The sequence below is a fragment of the Mauremys reevesii genome, unplaced genomic scaffold (assembly GCF_016161935.1).
Source record: "Mauremys reevesii isolate NIE-2019 unplaced genomic scaffold, ASM1616193v1 Contig94, whole genome shotgun sequence".
Lineage (NCBI taxonomy): Eukaryota > Metazoa > Chordata > Testudines > Geoemydidae > Mauremys > Mauremys reevesii.
The window spans coordinates 165085-185600 of record NW_024100911.1 but is presented as its reverse complement, the minus strand read 5'-3'; the positions used below and the strand labels follow the sequence as shown (position 1 = coordinate 185600).

Genomic DNA, 20516 nt, shown 5'->3' with positions numbered 1-20516 from the left:
AGAGGTGCACATTGCTGGGGAATGGGCTGGAGGGGACGATCCTGCCCCATGGGGAGTGGGGAATAAACGGGAGACGACCCTGCCCCTGGGTGTAGGCCTGGCCCGACATTAGTAACTTGCCTCATTTCTTAGGGGCCGGGCCTGGGAAGGGCCCTGGGAGGGTGAGTTGTAAGTAGGGGTTTGCCGTGCAGGGCGCTGCAGTCGGGGTGGCTGCGCTGGCTAAGATAAGCAGCAGCCTCCTGCTGGGGACAAGGAATAGGACAAACGGGGACTGTACAGATCAGGGTCACACGAACAGGACTGGACACCGCGCGCTTCTGAGCAACCGGGCCTGGAAATGCACATGCCTTGTGACTGCCCTGGGGCCGGAGAGTTTGGCCGGAGCCCTGGCAGAGACACAGCCCCCCCTGCAGTAAAAAGCCTGAGCACGGAGATGCAGGCTCCAGAACACTCTGAACAGAGCGGGGCTCATGTGGCAGTGAGTTCCAAACATAAAAGATCCATTAAGAAATATATGAAGAACCCACCCCAGAGGTGGCTGCATTGCAGTGCTGGCTGCTGGGGGACTGTAACCCAGCGCTGGAAAGAGTGTTAAGGGCCAGGCAGGAGGCTAGAACTGAAGGTTCGGAGGGGGTTACATTACACAGACCCCAAAAGCATCCCGGGGAAACCCCACCAGCAGCACAGCCGGGTCCTGGGAGAAGACACCGGACTCATAAATTTGTTGTGACTGTAAAGTTCATTGCACTTCAGAGACTGTTGCTCTGAACCTCACCCAAGCCATTTCCTCACGGGGTGCAACCTGGGCTGTGGGGCCACGGACCCCTCTGCCCCACTGACCTGGGGTGAGCGTCTCACGCTGTGATGCTGTGACAAGCCACAGGCCTCTGGCAGGTGCTGCACCCACACAGACACCTACAGGCAGGGATCCGCCCAGCTGAGATACATGGATGCTTCTCCCAGCCACTCATGAACCAACAGTCGAGAGGCCCCGTCAATTTCCCCTCCGCCTTGCACCCCAGAGCTGTTCTGTCTGGCAGTGATCAGAAGCCTGCTGGTATGAGTTCATTACCCAGTTCACCCCTCTCTCAGTTTGCAGAGGAGATGCACCAGCCTTTGTAAACTGAGCTGAAATTTCCCAAACACTTCAACCAAAACGTCCTTTTTAATGTAAAATATAAAACTGGTTTATTACCTACAGACAGATCGATTTTAAGTGATTATAAGCAGCAGGCGCAGACATCAGAGTTGGTTACTTAAGAAACAAAACTAAATTTGCAGTCAAAGTTCTACAAATTGTGGTAAGACGAGGCCCTGAAACATAAACCCTTATATCAGAGGCCTGGTATGAGGCCTGAGGCCTGAGCTAAAGTAATGGTCAAGACTTTGCTAACATAAAGCAAAGTGAAGCTGTGAGCCAGAGGCAGGCCCTGCTCACAGGAGCTGGCAAGGAAAGGGACAAAGAGACACACCTAAAAGGTGCTGGACACTAGAGATATAAACATGTGCCAGGATGGTACCAGAGCTCTGATACTTTCACATTCCACACAGATAACAAGGAACAGGCCGACCCATCCTAAAGACAGAGGCAAAGGGTAACATGATGGACAGAGTTGTGTTAATTGAACCAACATGTACAAGGAGGGATTATACCTCAATACATCAGGAGTGATGTGTAACTTGTTTGTACCTGTGTGAAAAAATGGACCCCCGAGGAGTTGTCTTTGTCCAGCCTAGGGGGCAATGGAGAGTCCTGCCACTGACTGAGCCGGTCCATTGTCCGGGAGCACATCTGTACTAGCAGAACTGTAGACATCTGATCCGGGGAGCTAGAGACTGTTTTTCGTTTGGCAATAAACCTGGCCGGGAGCCTTCGTACCTTATCGGAGTCTGTGGTCATTGGGCAGTTTGCTCAAGATCTGCTGTGTCAGCAGTCTGCAGAGCTGGGGCAACACACAGAGGGAACACACACATGCAGCCGACTGTTATCAAGATTGACTAGACCACTGGTCTGGTGAGTAAGCGAGCTGTCCAGTGTAGGAATCGTTATGTAACATGACAGAAAACCACAAGCTAGGAAACCCCTTTAACTCCTCCCTGCAAAGCCCCACAGAGTTTAATAACTCATGGACCTGCTGGGTTGCTGCAAAAGAGGGTCCATATGAATGTAAGCAGAGTCAGGATGAGCTCTACCCTGAGACTGGCGGTGAATTGTGGCAAGTTGTGGAAAAGAACTTAAGGGGCTGGTCTTGTTTGCATAGGCACACCCACCCTGCCTAGCATGAGCCCACATGGTCACTGTGGCTGCTGTGGGGTCCCCAGTTTCTCTGTTATTGAGGCAGGAAGAATAAAGTGTTGTTACCCTGATTATGTGAATCCCGGCCAATGGAACTCTTTTATGACAGAGGGACTCACCATCAATTAAGTAGCACTCGCTAGACAAGGGACATGGGTTCCAAAACCCAGTGAATTGAGAGGGTTAGGTATAGACATTTAGACCTGGTGGGATGGGCCCCTTTGAGAACCTTAAATATCTATTGCGCCGCCACCACCACCACCACCACTTTTCTCCAGTGTGGAGTATCAGAGCTAATTTTGATTCTATTAAGAGTCTAGTTACAAACTACTGAGCTGAATTCACTTTAAGCCAATAGTGCACCAGCACTGTGGCTCCCCTACTACAAGTTGAAATCACTAAAGAGCTAGAATTGCTAAGAGCTGAAATTGCTGGGGGGGGGGGCAGCAGAGCAGAGGAGTTTGCAGGACAGTTGGAGTGGCTCAAGGGATGGCTGGTGGAGTAGAGTTAAGCAGAGCGGCTCACGGGATGGCTGGTGGAGCGCAGTGGCTGGGGTGAAGGCTGTAGCAGAACCCCACAAAGAGGTGGGGCAGTCGGCCTCGGACCATGTACGGTGCCCCTAAACACATCTGTGCCCCCCCCCCCCATTTCCACCCAGGCTGGGAGGTAAAACTCTGCATATAAACTTTTGAACTCTGGGGCTGCACTGACCAGGGACAGAGACTTTTGGGACTTTGGATGATTTTTTGGGTGGTTGAACTTAAGATCCTGAGGGGAAAAGGACACTGCCAAACTTACTTGGGGGTGGGTCTTTTGCTCATGGTTTGTGTTATGAATCCTGTTTGTGGTGTTTCCCCAACATAATGCCGCATTGTTTCCCTCCTTTATTAAAAGGACTTTACTACACTCAGACTCCGTGCTTGCAAGAGGGGAAGTATTGCCTCCTAGAGGTGCCCGGGGGGGTGGTATGTAATTGTCCCAGGTCACTGGGTGGGGGCTCGAGCCGGTTTGGCATTGTATTATTGAAATGGAACCCCTGGATACTGAACCCGGCCCTTGTTGCTGCCAACTTAGATGGGCAGAAAGGTCACATGAATTTAAAAAATATAGTGGGGAAGTGATTCTATGACTGAATCAGGGTTTTGGGGGTGTTGTAATGGATGTAGGCACGTACATACTAAACCGAAACAAAAAAAATGGCCACCCACTGATAGTAAACCTACCCCTATCTATCACTACACATCATACAGGCATTCTATCTTGAAGATACATTTCTTTGCGACAATCTGTTGCCATAAATCTCCCTCATGAGCAGTTCTCAGGGGAGGGAGGAAGGGGCCTGAGCCAGGGCTTGTTTATGTAGCTGGGAGGGAGGGGGAGAACATTTCTTTTACCTTCTCTCACAAGAAGGGCATTTATTTGACAGCTACATTTCTCCTGCAGCTACATCCTTATCAATCCTTACAAGCAACACGGAAGGGAAGAATATAGCAACTTATGTATTAAACAAAGAAATACTGCCTACTCCAGTTTGTTCCTCACGGCAGCCCAGCCTTGGCTCTCTTCCCCGCCCCGACCTGCACCTTGCGCCTGCAGCACGTTCCTGTAGCTGAGGACTTTCAAAACCCCTGTCCCAGCCGGGCTCAGCCTGAGGCTGACGCCCGAGAGTGCATCAGTGACACCGGCTCTCACAGGTCTGGTGGTATTAGATTAGCTTTTTGCTTTTATTTCATTTGACCAAATCTTACTTGTTCTACTTCGACTTGTAATCACTTAAAATCTATCTTTTGTGGTTAATAAATCTGTTTATTCTACCTGAAGCAGTGCGTTTGGTTTGAAGCATGTCAGAGACTCCCCTTGGGATAACAAGCCTGGTACATATCAATTTCTTTGTTAAATTAACGAACTCATATAAGCTTGCAGCATCCAGCGGGCATAACTGGATACTGCAAGATGGAGGTTCCTAGGGTTGTGTCTGGGACCGGAGATGTTGGCTAGTGTCATTTGGTTGCTCAATCCAAGCAGCAGCTGACATGCAAGAGGCTGCGTGACCAGCCCAGGAGTGGGGGTTCTCACAGCAGGGCTGGGTCAGGCTGGCTCCCAGAGCCAAGGAGGGAGTGACCTAGCAGATCATCGGTCCAGATAACACCACAGTGAGCATGAAAGATTTGCTTGGTATATGTATTCAGTGCATGTTGCTAACAAATAGATGTTTAGTGCACAACTGTGTAAGGCTCTTTCACTGGGAAAAGGTTCTGCAGACCCGTAGAGCTCTGAGGGGAAGGGCGGGTACTTAAATTGACCCAGTTTCTTCCTTATCCCCATGGGTACAGATAGGTTTGCCAGTAGCTGGGATTGGGCAACAGGGGATGGATCGCTTGATGATTCCCTGTTCTGTTCATTCCCTCTGGGGCACCTGGCACTGGCCACTCTCGGAAGACAGGACACTGGGCTAGATGGACCTTTGGTCTGACCCACTGTGACCATTCTTCTGTGTCTTACACCCCGAACCCTCTGTAGGGAAAGGGTGAGGGTGCCTTAAATTGACTGGGTCATGCCTTGAGCCCTAGGTAGGGTATAGGCGGGGGGCCCCAAATTGACCGGGTAACACAATGACTCTGGCACAATCTCTGCTGTGGTGCTGTGCTGGAGTGGCTATTGGGGTGTAGTTATTCTGGAATAGTTAAGCCGGTCTATTCCCCCCATGTACATAAACTGAGTCCCCCCTGTTCTCCTCTAGAAGAGGGTCTGGGTAGCACCTCGCCCAGCGGATCTGAGGATGACACCCAAGAGAACTTTGCAGTCCATGTCTATAGTTCTGTCTACACTGCGATGTAAGCCCAGAGTTAGCAGGAATGGATTTAGCAGCCCCTGGGGTTGTTAACCTAGGGCTGGAGCATCTAGAATCATTTGTAACCCCAGGTAAGGGCTGGTTGAACCCTGGGTTCCAGCTCGGAGCTCCAGCATCTACACTGCATTGTGCAGGCCTGAGTGCAACCACCTGCATCCCAGACTCCCTAGCGCCCTCCCCAGCTGCTGCTGCCCTTTCCCCCTTTGGGGGTGGTGCAGCCTGGGAAAACTGAACTGTCCAGAGGAGATAGAAAGTCGGCCCGTCGGATACTTTGGGTGGCCTCCCAGAGCACAAGTCCAGCAGGGGTAGGGCTACGCTGCAGAGCACCAGGGCTTGAACCCTGGCTCCCAGCTTGACTCAGGCTCCGACCCTCCATCCCCGGGCGGTCCTGGGACCCCGGGTCCCCGAATTCAGGGTCACAATAGTGGCTTTAAAGCACCTTCCGCCATCTCGCCACATGTGCCTCCCATGGTGCACCGGGGCCATGAGGCCTGGCTTCCCCGCACCAAACAAGGAGATGCTGGTGCATCATGGGAGATGAAGTCCAGTTGCCCCATTGTCCTCTGAGGCCAGGCTCATGGGAGGTGACGTCCAACCAGGATTCCCACCTGTGATGGGGTGAACCTGGCCCCTTAGGGCCTGTTGCTGGAGGTCCTGCAGTCCTAGGACACCCCACCCCCACACCAGGAAAAGGAGCAATGAGGGGGGGTCCTCCAGGCCTGCCTAGAAAGGCTGCAGGGAAGCAGCCAATCAGGGTGCAGCAGGCTCGGTTAAAAGGAGCTGCAGGGGCTGAACAGGGCAGTCGCTGGCTGGACCAGAAGGGTCACAAAGGAGTCAAAGGCTGTGAGACTCCACCGGGAAAGCAACTGGGGCCAAGCCCTGCTCACCCCGGGACAGGCCTGGGACGCTGCCCAGCCACAGGGGCCTGAGAGACCCTGAGAACTCAGGACAGAGACAGAGAAACTCTCAGGCGAGGAGGCCTGGGGGAGACGCTGCTCAGACAGGGAACGGACAGAGAACCCAAGAAGGGGGTGGGACAGAGCGGGGAGCAGCCCAGGAAGTGCAGCAGGTGGCTGCTACCTGCAGCGTCCCTGGGTTGGGACCCGGAGTAGTGAGCGAGAGTTCAGCCTTCACCCCAGCCACTGTGCTCCACCAGCCGTCCCGTGAGCTGCTCCGCTCAACTCTACTCCACCAGCCGTCCCTTGAGCCACTCCAGCTGTCCTGCAAACTCCTCTGCTCTGCTGCCCCCCCCCCCCAGCAATTTCAGCTCTTAGCAATTCTAGCTCTTTAGTGATTTCAGCTTGTAATAGGGGAGCCTCAGTGCTGGTGCACCATTGGCTTAAAGTGAATTCAGCTCAGTAGTTTGTAACTAGACTCTTAATAGAATCAAAATTAGCTCTGATACTCCACACTGGAGAAAAGTGGTGGTGGTGCAATAGACATTTAAGGTTCTCAAAAGGGCCCATCCCACCAGGTACAAATGTCTGTAACTGACCCTCTCATTTCACTGGGTTTTGGAACCCATGTCCCTTGTCTAGCGAGTTGATGGCAAGTCCCTCTGTCATAAAACAGTTCCACTGGCCTTGATTCACATAATCAGGGTAATGACACTTTATTCTTCCTGCCCCAAGAACAGAGAAACTGGGGACCCCACAGCAGCCACAGTGACCATGTGGGCTCATGCTAGGCAGGGTGGGTGTCCTATGCAAACAAGACCAGCCCCTGAAGTTCTTTTCCACAACTCGCCACAATTCACCACCAGTCTCAGGGTAGAGCTCAGCCGGACTCTGCTTACATTCATATGAACCCTCTTTTGCTAGCAACCCAGCAGGTCCATGAGTTATTAAACTCTGTGGGACTTTGCAGGAAGGAGTTAAAGGGGTTTCCTAGCTTGTGGTTTTCTGTCATGTTAGATAACGATTCCTACAATGGACAGCTCGCTTACTCACCAGACCAGTGGTCTATTCAATCTTGATAACAGTCGGCTGCATGTGTGTGTTCCCTCTGTGTGTTGCCCCAGCTCTGCAGACCGCTGACACAGCAGATCTTGAGCAAACTGCCCAATGACCACAGACTCCGATAAGGTACGAAGGCTCCCAGCCAGGTTTATTGCCAAATGAAAAACAGTCTCTAGCTCCCCGGATCAGATGTCTACAGTTCTGCTAGTACAGATGTGCTCTAGAGTTTAGACAGGCCCAGAGATGAGGCTCAAGACCCCCAGAGAAGCCAACTGTTTGCTCGACTGTGTTACCCGGGAAGAGGTTCCTTCCTTTGTGTGTCTTTAGACTGCGTGTGACTTAGCCGGAGGGCCGAGGCACCCTGAGTATGAGAACCGGCAGCAGGGGGCACCAGGAACAGAAAAAGGGAAGGGGGCAGGATCACACCCAGCTGACAGGAGCCGCTCATGAACTATGCTATGATTGTAAAACCTCTGAATGATCTTACCAGGGGATACCAGTCCAACAAGAACAAATCTAAGACCCAGAATAAGAGGAGGCCTCCAAAGCCTCCTGTGCAGAGACACTATGGCCCCTTTGAATCGTTTGGGCCACAGTGGGATGAGAAATGTGAAAGGGCTTTTCGGGAAATCATTACTCGCCTAACTCATGCTCCCATCCTAGTCTTTGCTGACCCAAGCAAGCCATTTACCCTGCATACTGATGCCAGTTTGGAGGGTCTGGGAGCAGTACTGTACCAGGAGGTGGAAGGCACGCGTAAACCTGTAGCCTTTGCCAGCCGAGGACTGTCTGACAGTGAAACCCGCTATCCCATCCACAAGCTGGAGTTCTTGGCCTTGAAATGGGCCATCACTGAGAAATTTCAAGACTACTTGTCTGGTGCTCAGTTCCAGGTGTGGACAGACAACAACCCACTGACCTATGTGTTAACAAGCGCTAAGTTGGATGCTACAGGGCAAAGATGGGTGGCTGCTTTGGCTAGCTATGACTTCAGCATTCAGTACCGATCAGGGAGAAGCAAAGGCCCCAGAAATTCCTTGCGGCATGCGTTCAAACTGGTAGAACCCCAACGGGCAGATGAAGGCTGTCTTCTCCTTATCCTCTTCTCCCAGAGGGATCTGGTAGTATCCACTCCGAAGATCCAACACAGAGAACCACTGGCTACCCAGCAAACAGTCCAAGGCATCTTGTACTCAAGGCATGGTGTACTGATCTACTGTAGTGCGCCTGTTTAGGGTGCGGTAGTCAATACACATCCAGATTTTTCCACTCTTCTTACGAACGACCACAATGGGTGAGGCATAGGGGCTTCGGGACTCTGTAATGATACCAGCCGCGATCAGCTCTTGAAGATGATGGCGTACGTCTTCCATCTCAGAGAGGGCAATCCTCCTAGACCTCTCCCTGAAGGGTTGGGGATCTTGTAGCCTGATGTGGTGTTCCACTCCTTTGGCACATCCGACATCCCACTCATGTAGTGAGAACACCTTGGATCTCTCGCAAAGCTTTTTCCTCAGGCGATCCTTCCACTCCTCAGACAGTGGTCAGTCCCCGAAGTCAAACTTTGCAGGATCTATCATTGGAACTTCAGCTTCACGCTGCGGTCTCACAATGCTTTCAGGCTCAAAGATGTCTGCAATCTTCTGCCCTGGTTTTACAAACACATCACGGTGTGTTTCATTAGCAACCAGGATAGTCACCTCCTCCTGGGCTTCAGCAGGTAGGGTTATGACTCCACTGAGAACCAGCACTCCTTCTGGGAGCCCTCCCTCGGTTGGCTGCTCTGCCACAGCTAATGTTCCCTTACTGCCTTTTAGGCCGGTACTCCTGACAATCACCTCCTTTTCTGACATTGCAGGCACCACTAAAGGGACCAGGCCCGCATACCTCAGTGCTCCCACTGGCAAATCAGGCATCACTTTTCTTGTGTCCTCAATTTTTCTGTAGGCCGCAGCACAGTGTGTGTGTATCACCAAGGTGTTCAGATATTGGTCTCCTGCTTGCTGTCTGCAGTAATCGGCAAGTATCCTAAAGAGGCTGGAGTTGTTGTACCCGAAAGGCTGGTTGTGGGTGCCCCCAACCTCACAGCATGTTTCAGTAACATACACAGAAATAGCTCATAACCTCACCCAACATGAAGGCTGGGGAGCAGTGGGGAACTGGCTGGAGCCCCTCCATTGAGGGTTCATGGGTGGCTTGTGAAAGCATTCATGTCACTCAGCTGGGTGTGTCCCTGCTTGTGGATGGCTGTGTAAGTGCGATGCCTGTCAGAGGCTTGTAGCCTGACATCAGTGTGAGAGGCACCCCCACTCGATGTATTTGGGAAGGTTTAGCGGTTCCCCGGTCCAGGCTGCACTCCAGGGATCAAGTCACAGGGGGTCATTATCGTCTTTCCATGTTTCACGCTCTCCCACCCCTCCCCTCTCCCTGGGGGCTCTGCCCTCCCACTCCTCTCCCCGGCCCGTATGTCACCAAGGAAGGAAGGAAGCAGCACGTGGAGTGGTCCCGTCCCTCACCCTCCAGCCAGGGGCAGAGACAGCAGCAACATGGCTAGTGGGGAACACAGATGCCCCGTGATGCTGTCGTCCAAGGAGCAGCCTCCCCGGATGCTATCGGCAGATGGAGACTAGAAAGTGCAGCTCCCAGCCCGGTGATGCCCAAGGGCTGCCGGGGAATGAAGGAAACACTCCGGCAATTATAGGCATTGCCAAGCTGGCTGGGCGATGAAACTCCAGAAATGTACATTTTGCCGCTCCTCACCTCGCAGTCACTGACCCGCTCCCTCGCGAGGCCAGTGAGGGGGGTCTGATTGTCACATCCTGGAAAGAGGAACAACTAGATCCACTGTAGCAACCCTAGCAAAAGACAGGGGGGAGGGATATCTCAGTGGTTTGACCTGCTAAACCCACAGTTGTGAGTTCAATCCTTGAGGAGGCCACTTAGGGATCTGGGGCAAAAATTGGTCCTGCTAGTGAAGGCAGGGGGCTGGACTTAATGACCTCTCAAGGTCACTTCCAGTTCTAGGAGATTGGTATATCTCCTATTATTACTAAATGAAACAGCAACAGGCACCCTCTGATCAAGCCAGTCTCCTGGCATCTATGTGGATGCTCTTCTTGGGGTTGAAGAGGGGCTTGTTCTGCTTCAGCTGAAACCCCATCCAAAGAGACACCAGCTGTTGTTGCATTTTTCTGAACTGAGTGGCTAGTCAGGGGTCGGGGCCCTCAGGATGTCCCAGCCGGACAGAGAAATTGCTGGAGTTTGCTCTTCTCTGTGCTGCCGTCCTGTTTACTTGCAAGGAACCTCTGTCGTCCTGCTGCTCTGAAACCAGGACCTGGGCCAGGAGAACCAAGAACGGAAGAAATTTTCTTAGCTTTTTGCCCCACTCCCAGCCCCCTGAGCCAGCACAGCCCCAAACTCTCTGTCTAGCTTTGCCCAGCGTCACGCTGTGTTCCCAGGCTCCTGCCTCAGCCGCACTCTCTGCTCTCCTCAGCTCCTGTGTGATCTCTCTTCCCCCGCCCCTGCCACCACCTAAAACAACCCTCAGCCAAAAGCTCCGGGGCAGGTTCACACCCACCTTTTGTCTGAGGTGGGGCTGTGATTGACTAGGAATTTCTGGTCATATATTTATGATGCTGTTGCATGCCTCAGTTTCCCTCTCTACTGTGCATTGTTACCCTGGGGGTGCAAAAGGGTTTAGAAGCTGCTCTTGGGGCAGAACAGGAAACATGGGGTGTGTGGGTGATGTTACTGCCTGGGGGGGTGACTGGGTTGTTACAGGACTGGCTGAAACTGACCCGCATCACTGGAGGGTTGGCCAAGACAACGGGCGCCCCAAGGACTGAACAACTGACACTGATCCCTGGGGAATCTCCGGCAGGCGGAGCCTGTGAACTCAGCTGGGGTCCCTTGTACAACGGACCATTGCAGTGGTGTGGCCGACCCCGAAGGAAAAGGGGGACCCCTTTGGCGTTGGGGGCACTGAAGATGTGCCCTCAAGGGGCTGTATCAAAGCCAGGGTGTAGAACAGGTCCTGTGACCCCAGGACAGGACCCTATACTGACACTTATCTGAATGGAAAGGTGAGTCCAAACCCAACAACCTTAATGGGGTGTTAACTCAACCCGTAACAAGGTGTCACCCAGCTCAGAAGGCTATCTGTCGCTCCCACCACCACCGTCTGTGGCCGAGCTGACAGAGGCCCGATACACACCCGATGGTGTTTCTCTGCCCCTCTCTATGCAACAGTGTTTAAACGCCACATTGGAGCCTTTCCAAGATTTCTGGGAATCTTCTAGGCACCAGTGGCTGGAAACCCATTAATTTGGGGGGAGCTGGAAGGGGCAAAAGGGGGAAGATGCAGCTTCAAGCATTTCTGGCTTTCTGAGTCTTTCAGGTTGTGCCCCAATTCGATGTTCAAGCTTCATTCAAACCACAAGAGCCAGAAATTGTCTCCATGTGAAGACCCAGCTTCATGGTAAGAGGGTGGGGCTGCGAGCTCCTGCAGGGCAGTGTGTTTAGCTCCGGCGGGCCGCGCGGCTGCCAGACACTGCTCTGAGCGGCATAGTAAGGGAGACGGGGCCGGGAGGTTGGATAAGGGGCAGGGAGTCCAGGGGGGCAGTCTGGGGATGGAGACCGGGGGGTTGGATGGGTGTGGGAGTCCCAGGGGATCTGTCAGGGGCCGGGGGTGTGGATAGGGGTCAGGAAGTCAGGGGACAGGGAGCAGGGGAGTTGGATAGGAGGTGGGGTCCTGGGGTGCAGTTAGGGTGGGAGGGTCGCAGGAGGGTGCGGTCATGGGACAAGGAGCAGGGAGCTTAAATAGGGGTGGGGTCCCAGGGGTGGTTAGGGGCAGGGGATTTCTGGAGGGACGGTCAGGGGACAAGGAGCGGAGGGGGGTTCAATGAGGGGGGTTTCTGAGGGAGGCAGTCAGGGGACAGGGAGCAGAGGGGTTGGATGGGGGTGCAGTCCCGGTGGGGCTGTCAGGGGGCAGGGGTGTGGATGGGGGCAGGGCAGTCAGGGGACAGGGAGCAGAGGGGCTGGATAGGGGGTGGAGTCCCAGGGCGGTGGTTAGGGGCAGGGGGATTTCTGGAGGGGACGGTCAGGGGACAAGGAGTGGGGTTCGATGAGGGGTTTCTGAGGGAGGCAGTCAGGGGACAGGGAGCAGAGGGGGTGGATAGGGGGTGGAGTCCCGGGGCGGTGGTTCGGGGCAGAGGGTCCCAGGAGGGGGCAGTCCAGGGACAAGGAGCAGTGTGGGTTGGATGGGTCCAGGGTTCTGAGGGAGGCAGTCAGGGGGCAGGGAGCCGGGGGGGGGGGGGTGGATAGGAGGTGGGGTCCAGGGGGGCAGTTAGGGTGGGGAGGTTTCTGGAGGGGACAGTCAGGGGACAAGGAGCAGGGGGGGTTGGATGGGTGGGGTTCTGAGGGAGGCAGTCAGGGGGCCGGAAGTGGGTGGGGTCAGATAGGGGACAGGCTGTTTGGGGAGGCACGGCCTTCCCTACCTGGCCCTCCATACAACTTTGCAACCCAGATGTGGCCCTCAGGCCAAAAAGTTTGCCCACCCCCGCCATAGTTCTTTTGGGGGGAGGAGTGGGGGGGCCAAGGAAATTCCCATACCAAAATCTTTGTGAATTTACAGTTAAGGTTGCTACAATGACTAACCCAGGGATTCTCAAACTGGGGGTGGGACCCCTCAGGGGGTCACAAGGTTATTACATGGGGGGTCGTGAGCTGTCAGCCTCCACCCCAAACCCCGCTTTGCCTCCCACGTTTATTAATGGTGTTAAATATATAAAAAAGTGTTTTTAATTTATAAGGGGGGTCGCACTCAGAGATTTGCTGTGTGAAAGGGGTCACCAGTAAAAAAGTTTGAGAACCAGTGCAATAACCTATTTTCTTCCTCTTCTTCTTTCCTATGGCTTAACAACAGAAATGCTAGATGTCTAATTGATTGCTTCAGGTGACAGGGAGTAGATGGCAGAAATACCACCGGGCTATGATAGTTCGGCACATTGGTTGATGATGTGTTTCATAGTTTCAAGGCCATTTCCACAGTCACAAACAGGGTTGCGTCTCGGTCCCCATTGATGGAGAAGGTAGGCACATCAGCCATGTGACGTGAAGATGCTCTTGAAAGTAGACCATATTTTCTGTGGAAGTGAAAAGCAACTAGATTATTTGGTTGGGTGCTTGATTAGGTGTTTGTTCAGGATGTTGGCATCCTTCCATCTTGCCACCCATTGGTCTTTGAGGGAGAGCCCTGAGTCTTTGAGTTCTTGTGCTACTTGTGGAAAAAGTTTTTTGGATTAATTCAGAATCTCTTCTGAATTATTTCTATCTTCATGTACTGGAAGATCCTTGTTCCCTTGAATACAACAGGATTCCCAATAATCTAACTTCCCATCCTGCAAAGAGCATTGCCATTAAAAAACACTTCAATGTAAAAATGGACAGCTGAGGTGATTGACATAAATATTGGATTGTCCTCATGGTTCATACAGCCAGCAACAAGCGTAAGGAACATGTGAAAATGCAACTTGCATCCCCTCACAATACCCCATAACTAGGCTTGGCAGGATTCGATTATTTTGCTAAACAGCAGTAAACATCAATTTCACCGCACACACGCAGCAACCGATGAAAAAATATTTCCACAGATAATAATCAGAATTTACAGACAGGCAGAGTAAGAAAAATGCTGCTTGAGAACTTCTTAGAGTTTGATTTAAGGATGTCTACTTTGCATATTTTGACATGCGCTATTGACATTTTGTGTACGAACAGTTATAAAGCTTTAACTTTATGAATCTCAACAACTACTGTCATAGAATAATTATTCTTTGACCCCTTCAAATTGCACGAACCCCCGTACTCTTCCACAGCTGTGCAAATTTAAATAGATAAAATACAAAATGCTTAAAAATAAACATTGATCTTATCCGTCAAAATTTTAAAAAAAGTCTAATACTGCCAAGCCTATGCATAATACAGTGCAGGTTTGCTTGCCTGTAAGTCAGGAGTTAAATGACTCAGACCAGACAGTGGATGGGCAGGTGTGTGCGGAATAAACAGATCAAGTCCACAAAGGAAGTTTACGTATTTATTTTGGCATGCTTTCCGCCAGCTGAGAAGGGGTGGGTGTGGTATCTAACGTCCACACCTTAGCAAACAATATGATAGGGCGTCTCCATCCCGGCTGGGGAATAGACGGTCAGGAATGATCCTGCCCAGATGGGAAGGGCAGTGAATTGGCCTGATCGTGCCCCACAGTAGCTTTGATCCCGGGACCCGTGCTCTGAAAATCATTAATAAACAGTCTACACAAATTCGGTCTCCTCCCAGCAGCAGCCATGATCTGCCCCACCGCAGATGGTGTCGCCTCCCACTACGGCCACCATAACAGTCTCCAGCTAGCTCCATCGCTTGTTATTAGCTGTGGGATGGCAGAGCGAAGAGGCCGCCCACCATGCTGGCTGCTGCAGAGACCCAGCCGGCGAAGATCAGGACCACTGTCTCACCAGATGCGGCACAGGACCACCACCCCCCACAACTGAGATTGGGGCCCCTGTGACGCTGGGCTCTGCACAGACCCCCTGGCTGAGATCGGGGACCCGTTGTGCCGGATGCTGCAGAGACTGACTGCGTTTGCAGCTGGGATACGTCAGCCAGGGCTGTGCGGGGGGAGAGGGGGTGAAGTTTTGGGGGATGGGGCAAAGTGAAGCAGCCACGTCTGGGTAAAGGAGAAACGCTGCTCTGAGCTCAGTGGTGGCGACGTGTTTCAGTCCCCTGCCACCAAACTGCTGCGGGGGCAGGAAATCTCTCTGGTGCCCCCGGCTGCTGGAGGCCAACGAGCGAGAGCAGCATGGGAGGCTGCTGCCTGCGACACCTGCCTGGGGAAAGGGCTGCACGGCAGGTCTCTGGAAGTGGAGGGGAGCAGGGGGCGTGTGGAAGAACTGGCCGGCTGGGGGGATCCTGACCCAGAGCACTGGCCAGCCGTGGGCACCGAGCACCGGACAGAAGGCCCAGCCCGGCTACCTCAGGCAATGGGACAGTCCTGGGAAAACCTGGGCAGGATCCACTGACTGGGGATGGCAGCATAGGGCAGGCCTGAGTCACAGCCCTGATTTCTCCTCCCCATGACTATGGCCCTGCAAGGACCAGAACTCGGCTAAGCCGCGCAAGGGGTGGGGGAGAGCTGAGGGTCCGTGAGCTTCTGCTTTCACTTTCCTGTACATCAGAGATGTAAACAGGAAAACGCTGGGCTCCGAGCCAGAGAACCACGGGACCAGAGATAAGGGCTCAGAGGTGCCGTGGCTCCTTGATGCACACGGCTGTCGGTCTGGCAGAAATCACACCCCACACCCACGGGGCGGCTCCAGCTGGGTTTATAACTCGCTGCCTTGAAGCCAGGAGCTGTCTGCTCCGCTGGCTGGAGGCTGAGCTGGGCCGTCCCGACCCAGGGCTCCTGTGGGGCAGGATGATGGGGGGTCTCTGCTCCCAGCTGGCCACGCTGCTCCTGCTGGTGCTGCTGCCATCCCCAGTGCATGGTAAGAGGACCCAAGGGAGCCAGAGGGATGCAGAGCCGCAGGGAACAGACCAGAGGGGTCGATTCTGCAGCCTGGGGGTGGGAATAGAGCTGAGGGGGGCAATCGACTGGATGTGACGATCTTGCCCCCTGCGAGTGGAATTGACAGGAGGGGACGATCCTGCCCCCTGGGGGTGGAATCGACTCAGGGAGACGATCCTGCCCCAGTGGACTGGCTCTGTCCCTTTCCCAGGGCCTGGGTTCAAGGGTTTGTGGGGACGGGAGCAGAACAGGTTCTGTGCACTGAGGGGCAGAAATGATGTGCCGGTCCCCGGCTCTGCTGTGAATGACGGGACCCTGAACCTACCTCTGAGACACTCCCTCCCCCTGCCGGGGCTGGCATGACCCCTCCAGCCCCTCTGACTCACTCCCACAGGAGCCACGGCCCCAGCACCCGCTCAGCTTCTGCACCTGAACCCCTTGGGCTTTGCAGGGTGGAGGGATGACATGTGGCCCTGAAAGAGCTGGAAGCAGCCCCCTTTCATCTCATGTCAATGTTCACTCTGAAGCTTACTGATGCATAGTAGCCACCTATTGAGTATGTAGATTATGGGAGGAGCTATGGGACAGTGGGTGGGGGGTTTTTATTCCAGCTCTTCTCCCCACCTTCCACCCTCCCCAATCAGACCCTAGTGATGCTCCTCCCCTAAGGCCCTCACTCTGTAATGTCTCCCCAAAATCTCTGTTCGCTCCACAGGTGCAGAGGAGAGTCAAGACCAGCCAGGTAAAGGGTCTGGACTCCTGGGCTCTATCACCTGCTCTGGGAGGGGAGTGGGGTCTAGTGGGTTATGGGTGCGGATGCGGGTGGGAGCCAGGACTCCTGGGTTCTCTCCCTGGCTCTGGGTGGGAGCTCTGCACTTTGTCCCATGTTAACATGGCTCCCTGGTTTGTGCAGTGTTCAGCCGTATCATAGGGGGGCAGGATGCCAAGAAGGGTAACTGGCCCTGGCAGGTCAGTGTGCAGAAATATGACAAGCGTGAATACTACCACACCTGTGGAGGATCCCTCATCTCAGCCCAGTGGGTGGTGTCAGCTGCTCACTGCTTCAATCTGTGAGTAATCAAGGCAGGAACGGCTGGGGGGAAGGGAGGGGCAGGTTCCTCTTATTTGGTTTGCAGCAACATCTTTTTGTGGCCTCTGCCCCCTCATTGACCCGCTGCTCTTGGTCAAGCCATCCCCACGGTGCTGTGCAGCTGTTCTGCTGCTGTCCCTGCCCCAGAGGTGGCTGCATCTCAGTATCACACTGTCTTCCCCTTTTCCTTTTCTCTCCCTCAGCTCCGTGTCCCCTGCCCAGTACCGTGTGGTGCTGGGAGCGCACCAGCTCCTCCCTCTCTCCCCAAAACCAGTCCTGGCCGAGGTGCAGCAGATCATCCCCCACCCCAGGTACAATCACACGAGCAAAGTTGCTGACGTCGCCTTGGTGAGGCTGAAGGAGCCAGTGAATTCCACATTCATCCAGCTCATCTCCCTGCCGGGGGCCACCCGCCAGTTCCCCGTGGGGAAGAAGTGTTGGGTCACCGGCTGGGGAAACGTTGAAGTGACCAGTAAGTGTCAAAGGTCTCAGAGAGGCACTGGGAGAACATAATCATTAGGGGGTTGGGGAGAGAGGTTCCCTGCTCTGTCCCCGCCCCTGCTCCGCCCCCTCCCCAGCCCCATTCCACCCCTTCCCCCAAACCCCCTCCCCTGAGCGACGCGGCCTGAGGGGTTAGCACGGGGCCTGGTGGCAGCAGCACCCCCCCCACACACACACACTCACCGGCGGTGGCGGGAAATGCAGCGACCTGGCTCCAGCCTGCTCCACTCCGCTGGCTCCCAGCCGTGCCGCTCCACTTCCCACCACTGCCGGTGAGTGCGGGGAGACAGGCCCGACCCCTGTTGCCAGCGCCAGGCCCCCACTAATCCCTCAGACTGTCCTGTGCCCCACAGGGCCCCCAAAGCACGGGGCCCGGGGCAGACGCCCCAAACCTTCCTATGAGAAGGGCTCTGGTGGTCATGGACGCTGTGACCATCTCGGCTGACCTCCTGCAGAGCACAAGCCAGAGAACGGCCCTGAAGGAATTGCTGCTTTAAGGAGGCCAGATCTCTGAGCTGGCCGCCCCATCTGGATTTACAAATGGAGAATCCACCACGGCCCTTGGTAAATTGCTCCAACCGTTAATCGCCCTCACTGTTAAACACTGACACCTCATTTCCAGGCTGAGTGTGTCTGGCTTCAACTTCCAGCCACCGGATCGTGTTCCACCTTCCCCTGCTCGACTGAAGAGTCTGTTATTAAACACTTGTTCCCCAAGTAGGAACTTATAGCCTGGGAGCAAGTAACCTCTGGAGCGTCTCTTTGCTCCATTAAATGGATTGAGCTCCTGTGTTAGAGGCTTGGGGTCGCAGATGACCAGCCATGATCAGGGCCATGTGGGGAGGGGAGGGCGAGGAGAGGCAGTGTTGCCCCCTGCTGGAGGGGATGAGGACCCTGTGTGTGTGTGTGTGTGTGTATTCTTTGAGGTGCAGCAAACACACTGACGCACATGGGGACACGCCAGCACTTGACCATATTAGGAGATAGTCGCATGCACAGAAATGTACCTTGACAGCCAGACTCGTCTGGCACAGGCATGTGGGAAGCTGCCCAAAGGTACAAATGGCTCCTCCAGACCACAGCGGGCCGGGCACAGGGAGCTCTGGACACTGGTGGAATAACCCTGCCACACCCCCGGTTCTGTCCCTTCAGAGCCTCTCCAACCACCCCAGACCCTGCAGCAGCTGGAGGTTCCCATCCTCAGTACAGCGGCCTGCAATGATCGTTACAACACACTGAGTCCAGGCTCACCTCTGGGTCCAGAGAGAATCAAAAGTGACATGATCTGCGCCGGGTACATGGACAGCAACAAGGGATTCTGCAAAGTGAGAGCCTTTCCTCCCAGTGATTGTGGGTATTACAGCTCCCCTGCCTGGACCCCGACCGAGACCAGGGCCCCAGGGCACCAGGTGCTGCCCAGACCCCAACCGAGATCAGGGCTCCCCTTGTTCAAGGGGCTGCCCAGACCCCTCTGACAGAGGTCGCTGCTCCTGTTGCTCAGACCGGGTGTGTTCTGTGACCCTCATCCGGCCTTCGCTCTCACGGTGACAGCGACGGGAATTGGGGCCCTGACCCCCGTTTCTCTCTCTCTCTAGGGCGACTCCGGGGGGCCTCTGGCCTGTGAGCAGGGTGGCACCTGGTACCTGGCCGGAGTCGTGAGCTGGTTTAGGATCAGAAATGTGAGTGGAATCGTCTGTTCTGAGCCCACGTTCCCCGGGGTCTTCACCCGGGTGACGGCCTACAGCAGCTGGATCCAGGGGCACGTGAACGGCGTGGGACCCTCTGCTGTCACATCTCCAGCAGCACTGACACTCGCCGCCCTCCTCCTCACAGCTCTGTGAGCCACGCACGGACCTGCCCCTGGCACTGCCAGGCCAACCCCCCTCAGGATGTCTATAGACCCCCCTTGACACCGGGTGTGGGCCCCGCGCTGCTGGGGTCTGCGGGACGCGGCTGGGAGAGGCTGGTGGATGGAAGCACGGGGCGGGGGCGCTATGGGGAGGTGAGGGCGGGGGCTTATGTCCTGCTTTTCCTACAGCTCTGCAGCGCCCCCTGGGGGTGACTGGGAAGCCGACAGGGACGGGCCCAGCAGCCACTTTTATCCCCTGACTTGTGCTCTGAAAATCATCAATAAATCGGCTTTGCAAACTCTGACTCCTCCTGCCAGCAACCGCTACCTGCCCCGCAGCCGCTGGTGCCAGCTCCAACTAGGGCCAGTCCTGCCACGGCAACAGCCTCCCACGGGCTCCATGGGTTGGTATTAGCTCTGGGTTGGCAGAACTAAGGGACCACCCGTCGCCCCAGGTGCTGCAGACCCCGACTGAGATCAGGGTCCCCGTCATGCTGGGCACTGCACACACCCACGCAATTGAGATCAGGGCCCCCATCGCACCAGGCGCTGCATATACACCCCCCAAAGGAGAATGGGGCATCAGTCACACTGGATACTGTGCAGACCCTCTCTACTGACTGGGAATCCCATCACGCCGGGTGCTGCATGGATCTCCTTGACTGAGATCAGTGCCCCATTGCGCCAGGCGCTGCACATACCTTGAGTCAGATCAGGGCCCCATTGTGCCAGGCGCTGCCCACACACACGTTATGAGACAGTCCCAGGCCTCACAATCAAAGATAAAAGATCCCAGCTGGGGACGGACAGACAGACGGGGAAGCACCAGGGACCAACGGGACAGTGCTGGTCACCGTGACGGGCTTTGTTCTCTGCTCACTGTCACTCACCCACCGCCCTGGTAGAGCTTCTCTGCTGGACACTCACTGGGCTACGGTGTGAGGGTCTCAATGCACCAGGCCCCATGTGCTTTAATCCCCCTGTGGCTGACCAGAGCCCAGGCACGGCCCCTGGCTTGGTCCCCAGGTGCCCCCTGTGCAAAATTGTGGGATTTGAGCATTTTTAAACATTTTTTTATTGATTTAAATTTTCAGAGTTGTGGGAAATTATGGAGGTGGGGGTCAGACACTGTGGGGATCAGACAATAATTAGATAAGGACAGTGGATGCTAAAAGCTAAAGCTTTAGAACCATTCAAATACAAATATTCAACATCCCACATCAAAAAAGTACAAAGTCAATCGCCTTAAAGCAAAGTCTTTTCTCACTGTGTCTGGTGGCACATTTCAATTCTTACTGATGGAAATATTTAGGCAGCAGTCTCTGTGTGTGCAGTGACATCAAGGTGGGGGAGCCAATATCCTTTCTCAGACCATCTTCCATTAGTGGAAGAGACAAACTCAGGACCTACC

General features: G+C 54.5%; 1 protein-coding gene across 1 annotated transcript in view; it reads left to right on the top strand.

Annotated features, from left to right (window-relative positions):
• The window catches only part of LOC120395100 (transmembrane protease serine 9-like), a 40740-nt gene extending 21506 nt beyond the window's left edge, over positions 1 to 19234 (top strand). The window contains 4 exon segments of the mRNA XM_039519261.1: positions 16381 to 16407; positions 16742 to 17227; positions 18409 to 18581; positions 18852 to 19234. Coding sequence (XP_039375195.1) covers positions 16381 to 16407; positions 16742 to 17227; positions 18409 to 18581; positions 18852 to 19097 — 932 coding nt within the window. The 3' untranslated portion in view covers positions 19098 to 19234.
• Positions 19235 to 20516: the final 1282 nt, after the last annotated feature.